At 41.9% G+C, this 16,658-nt stretch overlaps 1 protein-coding gene across 5 annotated transcripts in view; it reads left to right on the top strand.

Annotated features, from left to right (window-relative positions):
- The window catches only part of LOC112454350 (teneurin-m), a 516,441-nt gene that overhangs the window by 140,078 nt on the left and 359,705 nt on the right, over nt 1-16,658 (top strand). For all 5 annotated transcript variants that reach the window (XM_025015682.1, XM_025015686.1, XM_025015685.1 and 2 more), the window contains exon 2: nt 12,295-12,379. In XM_025015682.1, the coding sequence (XP_024871450.1) occupies nt 12,364-12,379 (16 nt within the window). In that variant the 5' untranslated portion in view covers nt 12,295-12,363. The remainder of the gene's footprint in view (nt 1-12,294; nt 12,380-16,658) is intronic.

The raw sequence follows: 16,658 nt of genomic DNA, 5'->3' as shown, positions 1-16,658 counted from the left end.
AACAAATCGGTCGAATTGGAGATATATATATATATATATATATATATCTCCAATTCGACCGATTTGTTATCCTGGACCGAATATTCTGCGCAATCCGAATAAGATGTACTGACTGGACGTATCGGAAGAAATAGTCCATCGGTTGTAATATTTGTTGAAAAACATTTTATTCGTTTTCAGTTTATGTTTGCATTTATTGTTATCAATCTTTTAAACACCTATTGAAGATATCCTCGAGATTATTTTATAATATACTTGTATATGACACACACACACACACACACACACACACACACACACACACACACACATTTTTAATAATATATATATATATATTATACATAGAATATTATTTATAATATGTAAATGAAGTTGATTTTTTTTAGTCGCTCGCTGATTTTCCATCACGCGATTAGTCTATTTAAGTTTTATTTAAAATATAAGATCACACGGCACAGAGGAAATCTCTTGCAATAAATCACTAGTAGAACTCAAAGAACAGTGCAATATCTTAGATGTCGATTCCTTTGCCAGTTGATTTTAGTTCTCTATCGACATTCTTGAAAAGTCAAATCCACATCGCGCAGAGACTTGCCAAAGGAAGTTCATAGTGGAAACGGAAACAAAAGCGTAGAACAAAGAAGAATAAATATTCAGGATATCCGCAAACAAGGAAGGTTTACGATTTTATGTATAAAAATTGTAGAGTTACCTCGATCGCCATGTTACAAACGCTCTCATATTTCTTTGCTGCAAAATGCCCCGAGGGATGGAGAGGCGCGGAAGTGTGTTATAGAGCACAAAGGAGAAGGATTTTGGGAGAAAATGTACAGACACAGTAGTGCAACCATTCGACAGACCTCAAAACATGAAAAATGGACTGAAGTTTAGCTATGTTAACAGTTGTAGCTGCCCTCGTTATCATTTTCTCACGTTAAATAATTTTTTTTTTAACCTTTCAAAGACGAATAAAATTACTCTAAAAAATTTTCATCATGCCGCGGATAAATTTTTGCGTTTCTCCATTCATATTCCACAAACTGATTTATTGCTGCAAGTTCTTAATTTTCTTTGTTGTCACGACGCATGTACAGAGTATGCGAAATACATACACCTTGCCTTACTTTACCGGCACTCTCTCCAGTCCCTTCTTTTATTTTCTACATCGTTCGTTTCTTTCCCTTTTGTCCTATCCGTAGTGCTGCAAAAAGGGTCGCTGCGTCGCAACGTTAAAGTGCATTTCACCTGGGAGGAGCTTAACAGTAATGGCTTGCATCGTTTCGTCGAAACAAACATCGATCGTCCGGCAAGTGGTTGGCATCCGAAAACGTAGTGTATAATCTATGATTATTGAAACAACTATGTAACGTCGATTTGCATGCAAATTGCACAGCAAGAAAATCGAGAATTCAATGAAGTATTTTAATTTGAAATTTTATGGTGTCTGATTTCTTATTCAAGTTAACATAAGAAAAATATAACGCAAGAATAAAACACGTATCGATCTCCTAAATTGATGTTGATTCACAAACTCATCGGCATTTCCTCAAGTCTATATCCTTCGACACACAATTATATACTTTTCTTGTGTTTGTTCCGATCCAATCTTCTTCCTTCAACGTCCCAGCCAACGTCGTCGTTGTATGCGAAGCTGACGGTCGAGGTATTTTCCTCGAAAATTCGTTCGAAGGGATACTTGATGCTTGCGTAACGACGTGGTCCATGGAAGAGGATACCTTCGCGGAAGGCCTGTAGATTCTCACTCAGGTTTGCAGGCAGTCAAACCGCAGTGTCGGATTACGGTACTTGTAAAGACGGACGAGGACGAGGAGAAGAAAGAAAAATAGGTGGAAAAGTAGCGAGATAAGGGCGAACGCATTGTCTTCCCTTCAAATTGTCACTGCTCGCGTCACTTTCGTCAATCAATGAATAAATATCGCGTGATCGGTCATTACGCTATTGTGAAGATACCTTTATGACGATGAAGATGTTAAGCGGGACCACCGTTTTCTACCTTTCTCTTCTTACAACCGCACGGCATGAATGGCTCATTTCCCGATAGCCTCGACTCGCAAAGCGTGAAACAAGTTGAACGAGCGTACTCGATAATCGAGTCGGTTGTTCACGCGGTTGCCTCATCGCCTAGGCGTGCTAATTGCACTCATTATCGACGTTACCGGAATACGGAAGACTGCTCCGTGGCGGAACGTTTTCGAGCGTTCTTTTTTTGTAAGTAGAGGAAATGAACAGTGAAATCAATTGTATCGACGAATAGGTTAGATACTGTATATAAAGGTATACGATGGATATATTCAATTTTATACGAAGTGAAAATATTTGATGAATATAGCATAAAATGTGTGCAACAAATCGATTGATTAAATAAAACATTTTGTATTGAAAGACATGTTAAATATATTCCGCTTAACTTGAAATATTTCTGAACTTTAAATCCTCGATAAATAATTTCGATGAAATTAACTTTGCATATGTTCAAGCGAAATTTTTGGCTGAAATACGAAACCCGTATTAATAATAGCATTATTTTGTTGAAATATATATTATTTGTAATGCACATTTAAAGGATCGATATCACGCAATCCTGAACTCTAAACGCAATCTAATCGGGCACTTGTGTTACTCTCAAGCTTTCCACGGTTTTATTTAGAAGCAAATTCAGCGATTCAGGATGTTCAGAAACGTCTCGAATCCCGACCAAAGTATTCCACGAGAGTAGAAGGAAGTAGATACGCGGGACGTTTTATCGGCAAAGAAAGAAAAAGTATCTATTTACGAGTCGCGTCGTGTGTTCTGTTTATTTCGACGTGGCGTGATCAAGGAAACCAGAGTTTTAATTTTCCGCCTCAGCGACTAGCTAGCCGGAGAATCAATGAGAATTAGAGAGTAGGGTAGCACCCTGGCTTACCCTCGAACGAAAAGGAATACGTTGTTAGGACGATGAATTGCGGGAGAGCGGCGCGTGGAAATGCAAAGGGCACCGTCTTTGCTAAACGTCCGCTTATGTAAATATGTAAATATATACGTGAGTCACATATTTATTTTATTGATAGCCGGCGTAAAGCAGAATTCGAAATAAAAAAATAGATAAATCGAACGCGGCGACCTGCGCGAATAAAATTTTATTCGTATTTCCAAGATATAAAGACGTTCAGTCCGCAGTAACCTGTCACCCTAGATCCCACCAACATTTTTAGCTTAATAGTTCCTAAAGTCGTTCGTCAAAGTATATACACTCGTAGCAATTTTCTTTAGAAAGGTCGCGTCGCACCTTGGGGCCAGTAACTCGGGAGATCTTCCAGCGCAAGCGAGAAATTTAATCGCGACTCGTTCGTACGATTAAATGTCACCGCTGCCATACACGTGAGACCGAGTCGGGGGAGACAGAGACAACGGTGTCCCGGGAAATGAAAGGGTGCAAGACGAAGTCGCGGGACGCGTCGCACGAAGGACAAAATGGAGAAAGAGGGAGAGAAACGGAATAAGAGAAGGCGAAGAGGAGAGAGAGGTAGTCGAGGACGAAGGGTAGATCAGCAGGGCCCCAGATTTCCCCAGTGATTGTCTCGCAAAGTCTCGCAGAGTCTCGTCAGACCATTCATCGGCGACGTGCCGAGACTTCGAGTCTAGAAGGTTGCAGCCCTCCGCTAAACCGTCGCCAGTCCTTTTTCAACCCCGACGAAAGAGGAGGCAAGAGCTGAATCGCTTGACGTCAACCCGCGTGTGTTTTATCCCGCGCGGCTCTGTCTCCTTCTCTACACCTGTCTCTCACCCTTACTCGCTACCACGCTCCCCCTCCTCATTCACCCTTTGATGATGAAATTGCCGAACTGGCCGATAACACTGATTGAAAAAAAGGCTCCCACACAAAATCGAATTTCCAGTTACGAGCACCCCTGGTATAGCCGAGGACACCGCGATACCGATTGCTTTGATCGCCATGTATATACAGCCCTCCGTTATGAAACCCCTTGCGATCACCCTAAAACTTGAACAGAAATTACAGTTATCAAATGAATCTGATTTAGGCTTCTGACATTTCAATCGCATAATTATAATTATGATGTGTTTGATGTATAATCTTAGTGAAGAACAAATAATTCCATTAATATTTATACAATGATATCTTCAACAATGAGACATAACAGTTATATTATTAATTTTAGTGATGTTATTACGTTATCAGCAAAAATTACGATCTTCTCGTAAGGTCCATAAACCCGCATTTCCCTTTCGTTTTCCATTTAATCGTCGTGACGTTTCAGAAACCGTTCGCTCTTGGCGGAGCAGATCAGGCATTCGCCTTTGATTAACGAAGCCCTCGACGTCCAAAGAAACGATTTACATTTCGGCGAAACGCGGCAAAATTTGCGAAACTGGTCAGCAGCCGGCACGGTCGGCGCGTATTAATTAGAGACTCGCCCTTAAAGTACCAGCGAGGCACGGCCTTAAAGTACGGCAGACGTGGTCTGGCGAATTCAGTGCTCGGATTTCACGTAGTCAGACGCGGGTTTAGTGCGCCGTGGGGGTAATTATTCAAGCGGCATCCCCCGTGGCGGGAGAGTCACGCAAGGGTACGGCGCGCGGCGGCGGAGGGTGTGAGTGAGCCGGCCTGAGGGGGCGCGAGACGGCGACGGGAAGGTTTCTGAGCGCGTCATCCATCACTCCGTAACGTACGCATGTACCCGCGAGTGCCCTGAAATAATTGAGCGAGAGCGGCGGAATCGTTTCTCCTCGGTAATGCTAGCGACTGAAATTTTGTTCGTTTCTCGGCGGGCGAGCCGTATCCGCCCACGGAAAAGCGGACGAATAGAAAAATGGAAGCTTCCACGATATCTCCACTTTGAAAATGTTAATGCGTTTATTCGCCTCAACTATTGCGGCATTTGAGAGTGCATAATTCTCTGACGGTGATGTATGAACGTACTACTCTCGCATACGAATTTATACATATAACGTGAGTGCATATACGTAAGTACATAATATACGCTCGTAATATACGCTCGTATTTTTGGCAGAATATGATTCTCCCGTTTCTTCACGAGCACAATGATCAATTCAGTTAGGGATAATAATATAATTACCACATTATATGCGAATTACTCTTCAGTGGCATTAATGTCTCTGAAAGAGATTTCAGTTGCAGCGGCGAGAATCACAAATGCGAAATTGTAAGTAAAGAGGGGGATGTCGCGAGCAGGAAAGCCGATGCTTCGTCCGCTTGGTGAACGCTTCGGCTTCCCCAGTCACGCTTCCCCAGCACGACTTTGATTATTCCAGAGCCGTACGATTAGTATTCTGTAGAAGGGAGAAAAAATGGACGGAGAAAGGAGTGAGGAAAGGGGTTAAGGAGAGAGAGAGGAAGCAAAAGGAACGAAAGCGCGAGAGATTGAGCGTAATAGCGCGGAGGAAGGAAGCGAGGAAGCGGATACCGAAGTCGTTACGTTTCGGTTCGGCATGCCGGACCACCGCGCGCCCAGTTCGTTTTATAAAGCTGCCTACGAAATTAAGAAGCTGTAAATTTGCGATCCTGAATTAGTATTCCGCCAGACACTTCTTCGCGCCGTCTGGAAATCGCTGCGAAGTGGAAGGCGCCAGCGAAACGATATCGAGTTGGGGCGAATACAAAGGGAAAGCATTTGTGTCGGGAAGGCAAGCGCAAAGAAAAGACGGGGAGGGGGCTACCTTACAGAGCGACCGAAATGGTGAGCGTAATCCTCTTTTTGGGCCCTTCCATTCCCACCATCTTCTCTTCCCGCTCTCGTTCTTCTTCCACGTGCGATACGTGCTTATTTTCGGGGAAGGGGAGGGAGGGAGGGGTAAGATCGACGAGTTGCGACGCGTAAAAAACGAGCCACCCCTGAAGGGATAATCTCGGCGAGAAAAATATCGGCGATCATTCCCGTGCTCGGTGACACAGCACGGTACTCCATTGCTCAACCGTTGCAATATACTCGCCGCGATATATGTTGCCGCTTATTTCAAGGTTCAAACCTGGTAACAAACGAAATAACGTTAATGACGCCAGTGATGCGTGATAAGATATCGCAGGCTTATAAGCTTGTATGATATGTGATATGTTGCGTAAGACAGAAGCGCGTAAGTCAACACACTTATTTCATGCCTGTTTAATATCTTATCCCCTTATCCTTTAAATAAATGGATTAATAATTGTTACTTTCCTACAATCATTAAAAATATTGAAAAGTTTCCTGAATTTTAATCATCGCGATAATGAAAATTAAGAGAATCCTTTCCTTGAAGGATTGACGCTGCAACGTTAATATGAGGCACGCTAACATTTAATTTAATCAGCTTGTTGACACATCGTTACATCGTGACAAATGAGCTTTCACTCGCCACTGTTCTGGCCGTGATAAAGCGAAAATTCTAACAATAAAGACGTTACATTCCGCGTATCCTAAAATAATTGAATATGCGCTGGAGTGAATTAGCGGCGGCGTTGAATTAAATATAAGACGTCGGTAAGCCTTGGGGTTGGATCGTCGGCGGCGCTTGCTATTAATGTCACCAGCCCTAACCGCGGGTCATGGACACCGTTAGAAGGGTGCATTCTTAATCAGGTATGCCTTTCGGTACACCCGCGCGCCCTAAACCGAATGAGATAATAAAGCTGCATCCGCAGCAAACCCCTAATAAGTTTACGAAATCTGGACCAACTAGTTAACGCGGCAGGTCCATTGCAATATTAATAATAAAACGGCAACATGGTGCGTTTGATAAAACAGCAAAACGCTAATCCGATAATATAATTCTATATACCTATGTATAAATATAATTCGAGGATTCGCGCATAATTACTACGTAATTGTTGATCAATTAAATTCTTGTACACAAATTGACAAGAATTGTATTTAATTTGTTAAACATATTTTGTATAAATTCTTTAACAAAAATCGATTTTTTTTATTTGCAACTAATGTTATTTTAGCGATGATTTAATGGAAAATCATTACTTACAATATTATAATTTTTAAGATGAAAAATTCGGCCAATTAAATTCCAAATCATATTTCTGCATAATAAGAAAAATGACAAGATACATCGTTACGTGTCTGTATTCTTAATTAATCGCTTGCACAACTTGCAAATCCTTTTCTTTCAAACAATCACTATATTGTCTGTCTCCAACAGACTTGCTCTTTGTGATTGCTAACTTGCGAGACTTGGATAGATAAATCTTGAGAACCCAACTACTCAGACAAAAGTGTCATCGTTATAGCAATATGAAATCCCTGTGCATTAAATCGCGGACGAGATTCCTTAAGAAATCACTCGCGCGAATTGCGAGAGACGGCGATACAAATCGTATATACCGTGACGAATTTACTTTCTCCCGTTCGCGCAATCCGACGGGACAACCGCGTCGCCGGCGCGAGCGACACAAAGGGTGAGCGATGATGAATTGGATGCAACTCGCATCCCCTTGGCGCTCCCCCGGAGGGTTCATGACGCTTCCCGATATACGCGCCCGGCCCCATACTACACCTACACACCCACATACACACGTGACATTTGCTCGTACGCGATTTCGTGGGTGCGCGGCTACTTAACGATTCGCCCGGTTTTTGCACCCGGCAGTGACTCACGTTCTCGCACACATGTGCCACGCAGCCACACGCTAACTTCGCCGGCCAAGTCGGCGGATTCTGAAATTAAATTACGAATTACGAGCGCGGGTGTACACGAGGCGTTCGCAGCGGTGAGGCTTGGCGGCAGTGGCGGCGGCGCAGCGGCGGCGGCGACTTTCGAAGGGGCGGTTTACGAGACTTTACGACTTGCAGTTATTTCCTCGGTGGCGAGCTCGCGGCAATGCACGGAGAGAAACGCCGACAACGGGGGAAAGAGGCTTCGAAATGACTCGTTTACGAGACGACCTTTGAACTCACTCTAATTTTTTTTCCTTTTTCCTAGCGAGTTTGTATCCAGTCTGTCCGCTGCAGCGTCACAATGCCAATACAAGAGGAAGCTTATGGAAACTGTATGTGCTACTAGATTATCTCGTTAGCAATTGTTATAGTTGCAGCAGAATATATGTATGAATATTCAATGATTTATTATCGTTCAATTTATATTTCGCATTTTAATGTCATTTTAATTCAATTGTAAGGAGAATACAAGAGTTAGAATGTAACAATAAGATTTAATTTTAATTGCCTGAAAATGTCGTTATTTTTGCATCAATTCTGGAATATGGCGAAGAGATAAAAAGGCAAAATAATGATTATTGACATAAAATTCAATTGTATCGACATAAAAGTCAATTAGAATATTAATTCACATCTCCAGTGCACGGCACAAAACGTAGGATATTAATACCTAAAAGATTTAAAATCTTCTTAGGAAAAAGATTCTATAAATGACGCGAATAAACATCATTTCATTTTATTTTTGATGTAGTTTCGACATTTCGATTAGACAATATTTCTCGTTTACTTTGCGCGGTAATCTTGTAAAGACCGACAATGCGTTCGGCAATGTAGCCCTCAACGGCGGCCAACTTTAATGTCCGACACCGTCAGTCGTTAGATTGATGTAGCAGCATCAGTCGAGTATTAACCTGAAATGAGCGTATAATGGCGGTGTCGGGTATTTGATGCCCGTGCTCAGGCTGCAACGTATGGCGTCCGCTTGTATGCAGGTCCTAGGATATTGGGCTTACATTATATACGCCGTTCATGTAGTTAAAATTAAGCGATATATCGATATGCCGAGGTATCCGAATACATATCATATGCGGTTATATATGAATATACACTAGGATGGTATCAATTCAATTCATGCAAATTTACATCTGTCAGTTATTGCATTTGTAGCATCGTAATTCTTCGAATTTATTAACGACGATTAAATCTTTTACGATCTAATCTGAAATAAATATAAGCTAATTCATTATTATTAAAATTTTACAACTAGTTCGAGCAAAGAATTTAGGATTCCAATCGAGGAATAAGATAAATCCAGTAGATTCGTCGACGATAAATTTCCGAATTTCCAGATCATGCTTGCCACGCGTGCGTGTATGGTTAAAGTGAAGTCGGAACAGATTCAAGAATACTTACGACTAAATTGACTTTACTTGTTCAGGACAGTTTTTCAACCTGTACATTCTCGTTCCGAGAAACGGTGCAGACAATTGACATTGTGATAAAGATTCGAAGTGCAAACCGATTTCTCTTTTTCTCCTTCGCGATTCTTCCGCCGGCTCCTCGCAGGAGTGTAAATATCGTACGTATAGGATTTAGAGCGCGTGTTTGTGCACGTCCGTGTGCCGAGAGGTACCGAAGGAAAAGTCTCCATTCTTAAAATTCCCGGTGCCCAGGCGCCCGGTGCGGCTCGCGACGATATTGGAAAAGCTATCGACGCCTTCTCATCTACTAGCCGGCGTTCAACGTACAAACCGGATGAAATATTCGGACGCAATTTCTTTATGATAATTCAATTTATCCCTCGGTCGCACGTCAGCGGGCGCGCGATGTGCATTGGCTCTATCGGGTTGTACCGATACATACCTGACGTTACCCCTCCCTGACGTTACCCCTCTCCCGGACCTTTTATTCTGCAAATGGTCGGACCTTATTCGCCCATATACTGCTGGGAATAGCCAACCCGATAAAGAATCCCACCCGTCTTCCGTGAATTCATTTCGCAAGTACCTTCGAAACTCGCTGCCTCTCGAAGATTCATGAAAATTGATCGATCCGCACCTTCGGCGAAATTTCTCGCGCGAGATATTCCCTTATTCGATCTTTGAAATGCTCATTCTCGGATGGAACGTTCTCGCGCGACAGTGTGTAGCGTCGTCTGGCTAATGTTTAAATTAATATAATCAAAATTGTACTACTAGAATTGTACTACTAGAAATTTAAATTTGCATTTCGTTCTTTCGCTTCTGCGGCAATATTAAACAGATAATGTTTTTTGAATAAATGCTCCTACAAAAAATGCTGCTACTTCTTACGTGTAATTAATCATTTCTGCTGTATTCTAAAATATCCTCGCGTGAAAGAAAATATTTTCTTTCTAAATTTTTTTCAAAGCTTCAAGATTCTTTTTGGAAACAATATTCTACACATCGTATATATCTATACATCTTTCAAAGCAAAATTAATCTCCTAACAGCAGTCCTTGCTTCCTTCATCGACTGTTACTTCCAAATGGTTGACCAATTCGTCGTGCTTCATAACAGCCGTATATATATTTCGTTCATAATCCATCTCGTATCAATTTATCTTAAGCGTATCGAATCGTATCCGTGAGTGTCTTTCCCTTCTCTTATTTTCCCGTTTTCCCCGACTACCCCATCTCATCCCGACGTCCTAGCGCGAGCGACATTATCCGATTATTTCCGACCGCCATTTTCCACGGTCCCACAATGCATCCTTCGATTGCGACGAGTCTCGATTGTATTTTCGTAAGTGATATTTGCTGAGAAAACTTTGGCCACTTTACTTTAATTGTTTCTCCCTCCCCGCGCGCAATCGCGCGATAAGCGAAATCCGTCACGATGAATAAATATCCCCAAATAGACATGCTGGACGAATTTACTTTATCGCAAAGAATCGTGATATTTTCCGAAGAATTGCGATATTTTCTTCCACGTTAACATACATTTTTTAACTCTCATCTTCTACCTGTAACCCCGAGTTCTCGAAAGAAATAATAGAACGTAAGTGAACTGCTCATAAAGCTTTTAAATCTATTATCGAACGTCGAGTTTTATCGCGAATTTTTTCTTTTATATTTGCGCGTTAATTGTTGAAATTTTCTCAGACCTACAATCCCGAAACTAAACTATTACTCGACGGCAACGAATATGATTTATTAACGTCTCGCGAAAGTTTGACGAGATGTTGCAATTAATTCTGCGATATTCAAGAGGTATTCCAAGTTACTTTGCTGACTCACATTGCCAGGATGTTTGCTAATAAGGCGCATTCACGGTTCAACGCGCAATATAATTATGGATAATTTGGAAATAGCGGTCGTATCAATCGTGCGGTCTACTCGCGTATTTTCCGCTGCGGAGCGCTACGAATCAACAGTAAAGAGTAACGCGAAAGGATTATTATCGGTCGTATAAATCGGTAACGCAATTAACGCTGGGTGTTAGGAGGAAATTACAAGTGTGTTATGGCTTACGTATACGTCGAATAAAACGCGGCCGATACGCGTACCGTTATTAGAGCGCCCGCACTGTTCTGTATAGCAAGTTGCTAATTAGTTCGCCAGATGGACAAACCGTTTGCGGTAAAATTGGCTCAGTTATGTAATAAGTCCTCGTATATTGCAGGCTGCTAACGGACTTTGGCGGTTCTACGTAACCACCCCTCCCCTTGATTTCCAATCGTTGAAAAGGGAAGCAATATTCCAGCGTTATTTAGTCGATAACTGCGTGTAATCTATGTTTACGCCGATATCGTCACATTTTCGCACATTTATAATTTTTGTTAAAAAAAATTAATGTAAAATTATATCTTCTAAGCTAAGATAACGTTAATTAAATTCGGCCGTCTTCGAACAATAAAGAAGAACGTTACGACTGATATCTCATTTAAATCACGCAACGTTTCGTTCGCCATCGTCAAAAAAGGATTGCCTCAGTTATACGTTTTCAGAATGTGCTCGGCGGCATTATGGGCGAGGGGAGTTTCCGAGCTTACGTACGAGGGATTGCTGGTTATACGTCGGACGTTAAACCGGCTTGGAAATAGTTTCCGGAACTAATTTACTCGCGAGGGTCAGCGTCGTCGTCGCCGTCGCCGCCACCGCCGCCGAATATCCTCTTTATTTCACGTTCGGCTATCGTCCTCGAAATCGCTGCGGTCGCGAAGAGCGAACTTCGAACACGGATATAACACTCGATCCATTTTCTGACTGCGAACCAATATTATCTTTGATCCAACGTCGTCAACCATAGTAACGCCTGAATATAATTCGAATACCGAGAATTCCTATGTTATACCGCGCCGCGCGAGAGAGAGACGTACGATTACCTACGATCGAATCAACGTATGTACTACATGTCGTATTCTAGTTTTGTGATCGTCGATGAAGCACTCTCTCTTTATGTGTACAAATAAAATTGTTTGGAAACTTTATTTTTTTGCTCTGTCGTGCCTTATACGTTCAAAGTTATATTAAAATCATGTATGATTTTTCACATGTATCGATTTCACTCTAATTTTAATCATCTCTAAATTTAATAAGCTATTCTCAGTTTTTTACATTTCTAATTCAATTATTCGCTTATTCCAGGTGAAGATTTGTCCCTGTATAACCGCGACTCCGACAAGGAGTGACTATCGAGGTACATGAAAGAAGGACATGAACTACTCGCAAGGTAAGCCAATTCCGTTCGATAATATTACGTTCTAAAATATAACGTAGAAATACATCTCCTGGCTCCTCCCGGCGGTGAACGATTTTACTTTACAAGAGAGACGCGTCACCGATATCTCCGTGTATCTATCGAATTCACCGAAGGTTTGTCCTCGTCCGATTTCCAGCCCGCCCAAGTGAACGGGCGGCGGTCTGAAACAGTTCGGAAATTCACTCAACTAATCAAATACCGCTAAAACCGCTAAACAAGTTAGGTTAGCAATCTACGTGCTCCGAATGGCAACTCCGAACTGCTGCGGCTGCGAAGCGCGAAAACGCTCGCGACTGCTTCCGCAATCCGCACGCCATCTTCGCCCTCTCATCCACCTACATTCCTTAACGAGGGGAAACGACTCGATGCAGACGTGTACGGATCGCCTAATCGACGGTCCAAGTTACGCGATTCCAGGTTTTGACTTTGTCGTGTCCATCGTGTCATCGTCTAGTTGGTACAAGAGCGATCGATAGAGCGGTAACCTCTCCAATTTACAATTAGAATAAAGCGCGATAACGCATTAAAAACTCAAGGAAATTATATTAATATTGTATCTTTATATAGAAAGAACATTCCTCCTACATATAAAATTATGAAAAAGCAAAGATTGAAAAAAATAAGACAAAGCGTTTTTTACGATATTTTTCTTTAAAAAATTTAGTGATGTTTTAGTATCACACTTTATTATGGTTTTTGAAGATGTCTTTTCTTTCGCGCTAGTTTTCAGAGTTGAATTAATCAATAATGATTTAACGAGTTTTCTAACAATTTATACACAAACTATAAGACTATATATCCTAATAGTCCCAATTCCATTTATAAAATTTATTAAAATCGCTGTGGAACTTTTTGATTGGGAATGCAGTCCATGTATGTGTCGGATCAGATAGCTAATCAATATGTCTCGAGGGTGCAATGACACGTGCTGTCGTCCCGTCAAGATGTTTTCTCCCCCTCTCGTGACCTAATTGTCCTCATATTTTTGACATCGGACGTTATCTCGTCTACCTGCCTAATAGAAGAGCCGCATAGGGGACATATCCGTAATATCTAAGCATCTTTCTGGTCATTCACATGCAAATGTATGCTGAGTCGACCACTAGGCTCTCCACGGATGAGCGGATCCACAGTCGATGTACAGCGGACACTGATCCCTCGTTGCATCCTTTGTCCTTGCAACGTCTTTTCAGCATTTTCGTCTCGTTTACTATTTTACGGAGGGATACCTTTCCGAATGAAAAAGAGCGTACAAATTAGTCGGATCGTTAGTGAAATCCATATTAACGAGACACCCGATTCTCCCTCAGTGGAAACGCACTCCGGATCCCATGTTAATTCCAATCCCCAGGTCTTCAACAACGCACAAAGAGGAGAGAGTCGCAGCGACAGCGTTCTGTATTTCTTTTGTTGCGGTAATACTCTCCACTAAACAAGTCCTGAATATTTTAAACATATTTCACAGAACGCACATAAATACCGTACGAAAGAAATATTTTTCTTTCTCGTTGTCGTGCACGACAAGAAGAGAAAAATATACACGACTGCGTCGCGAATGAGAAATGAGGATAAATCATTCGCGTGTTTCAACTGCTTGACGACGTTAGGCACAGACAAAGGAACTGATTAGCCTTCGTAATTGAAACGCGGAAAGGAATAACAAATTAAGATACGACAATTGAATAGCACGGAATAAAAATACAATGTTGCTTTTACAACTTTGTGTCTTTTCAATTTTCCTTACATATCAAAGGGTTACGATCGATAATTTACTTCGGATCGGTTTGCTTGGGTGTCGCCGCAACCCCTCGCGCGGGAATGGCAACCCGGTCGCAACTTCCTTTCGAAGGACGAAAAGGAAATGTAGAAAACGAACGCGAACGGCCGCCGAATACAGGGCGGATGATGAATTTAGCCCGTTTTAAAGAGGTTATTGATAGAATCCATTCCCGGTTCTAAACGCATGGTCGATCGAGCGAGAGACCCAGGACCGTTAGACTATCCCCCATGCTTTCTCTCACCCTTAACGTAATTACGAATCCCTCTCGCTCTCTCCGGCCTGGTCAAAGACGACTAAATATTTCCGCTCCGCAACATTTTCTCTACCTCGTTCGCGCTAAGCCGATATTTATTCAGGCGTTTGCCCAAACGAATACCCGCCGTAAACCAACGTTAATGTCAAGAGTTATCGCGTAACACGGTCTCGACGAGTAGCGCGTTCGCGCAGCTACCATTTCATCCAATTTGCAGCGCTACAGCGTATAGAGTGCACCGAATGGGTTGCGTCGTAACGCGCGCGTCGCGTTTATCGATGTAAATTCACGGAGGAATTGTTCCCGGGTGTGAGTCAAAGCAAGATTATCTACTTGTTCATTGCGATAAATAACTCGGATAGAAACTACATCGACGTCGACGTAGCGGGACGAAATGGAATGCATATCTTTAATTAGCGGCATGCGCGCGAAATCGCGCAATGAAAGACGTGGTCACAGCGGAGGAAAGTGCTGAAGTGACTCTGTGCGATATGAACCGCTTTCTCCGCATACAGCTATCTAAGAAATTGACGCTAATCCACCTCCGTCTTACGAATTAACTCTTTATGCGGCGCTTCGTGGAAGGGGACGCGAGTCGGACTGCGAGAAAGAAATGCCGCCAGGAACTCTCTTCATCCGCCAACCATCCGGCTTATATATTGTAAATACCACGTAATCTGATGACCTCCCGGCGACGGTCCCTTCATTACCAGCGCGGGTGCCATTGTTCCGTAGGTATAATTGAATTCCCAAGGCAGCCGCTGCCGCCAGCTAACCCTCATCCTCTCGACATCAGCGATCCGAGAGAACCGCCGATTCCACGTTGGAACTCTACGAGACCCTGATTTACCCCATTCAGTCGGGAATAATGCGATATCTCGTCCCCCCCGAAAGCCACATCGAACCTCGACTCGAGAGAGCGGGGGTCATTTCGACAGAGGAGCGGGTTAGTCTAAGCTCGTACACGATTCCGAATGTCCATCCGTTCATCGCCCAAAATCTTCCGCTCGTCTCCGCGAATGTCGCTTCCACTTTGAGTGCAAGCCAACAATGGATTCTATCGATGCGCCCGAGAATGGTCGATAATTCGAAACTGAACGCCAACCTCCGCTACGTTATATTCCGCGTAATTTCGGTTTCGAACGTGGATTATCAGAGTTGCTCTCTGAACCATATAAATTTAATACGAACCAGCTCGCAATGTACGTAAGGTTCGGAGCGCTATATGCTCGTATAGGTTTGCATAAATAATGTAATTTCACATTTGCATGAATGTGTGCGAAATATTTCTCGATATTTTCTTTACGCATAAATTTTTAAATTAATTTACAGAATATTTTCACTTGAGAAAAATATCAGAGCGTCGATTTCCAAATTACAAATTACAAATAACTGAAAACGATTTTTATTTTTCTTTTTCGAACTGAATTATATGGAAATAAATCACCTGTTACTTAACTTTACATCTTCATATAAAATTTTTACTCGGGAAATAAATTTTGTATTGTAAGTAACGTTCGTTATATTACATTATAAATTTTCACGAATGACAACTAGTGATCAAGTTCTTAATGGTCTTTTAAGTGTCAGAACGATCGTTTCACCAGTGAATTGCCCGATTTACTTAGAACACACTAGAGTATTCCTATCATCCCCTTTCTAAGTCTGACGGCAATAATTTTACTCGAGCACCTCCTGTGTGAGAACTCGCACCGTAATCCACGATACGTACGTTAAATATGCATGCATTACAACGCGCGATAAATATTGACTTTAATATATTAAAATTATGTATGTGACTTTTAATGTATCAGAATTATCACATCAAGCTCAAAGCGCAATTTTCCATTGTGCATAAATCTACACAAGTCTCACGTGCGTAAAAATAATAAATTGGAAAAAGAGATACCCATTTTAATATTTTACCGCTTAACGAAGATATATTTGACTGAAAATTATTTCTCATTTTTGCGGAAAATAATTTTCGCGCGCAGAAAAGTGGAAATTTTAAAACGGTCTGCTCAAACGATAGAAATAATCTGATAAAAACTGAAGTGCCATCCTCATTACAACAAATTGGATATAATCAGCTGTTATACAGCTGTATATATACGTATAGTATGGATAATCACACATGAATTAGAAGGTCGACTTCATCGTCGTTTATCAAATACCGCTGACTGTCAGTTCGAGATGATAATAAAGTGTGTAACGTG

The sequence above is a fragment of the Temnothorax curvispinosus genome, unplaced genomic scaffold (genome assembly GCF_003070985.1).
Source record: "Temnothorax curvispinosus isolate PA1 unplaced genomic scaffold, ASM307098v1 QBEX01005011.1, whole genome shotgun sequence".
In the NCBI taxonomy this organism is placed as follows: domain Eukaryota; kingdom Metazoa; phylum Arthropoda; class Insecta; order Hymenoptera; family Formicidae; genus Temnothorax; species Temnothorax curvispinosus.
This window is presented reverse-complemented; position numbering and strand designations above follow the sequence as displayed.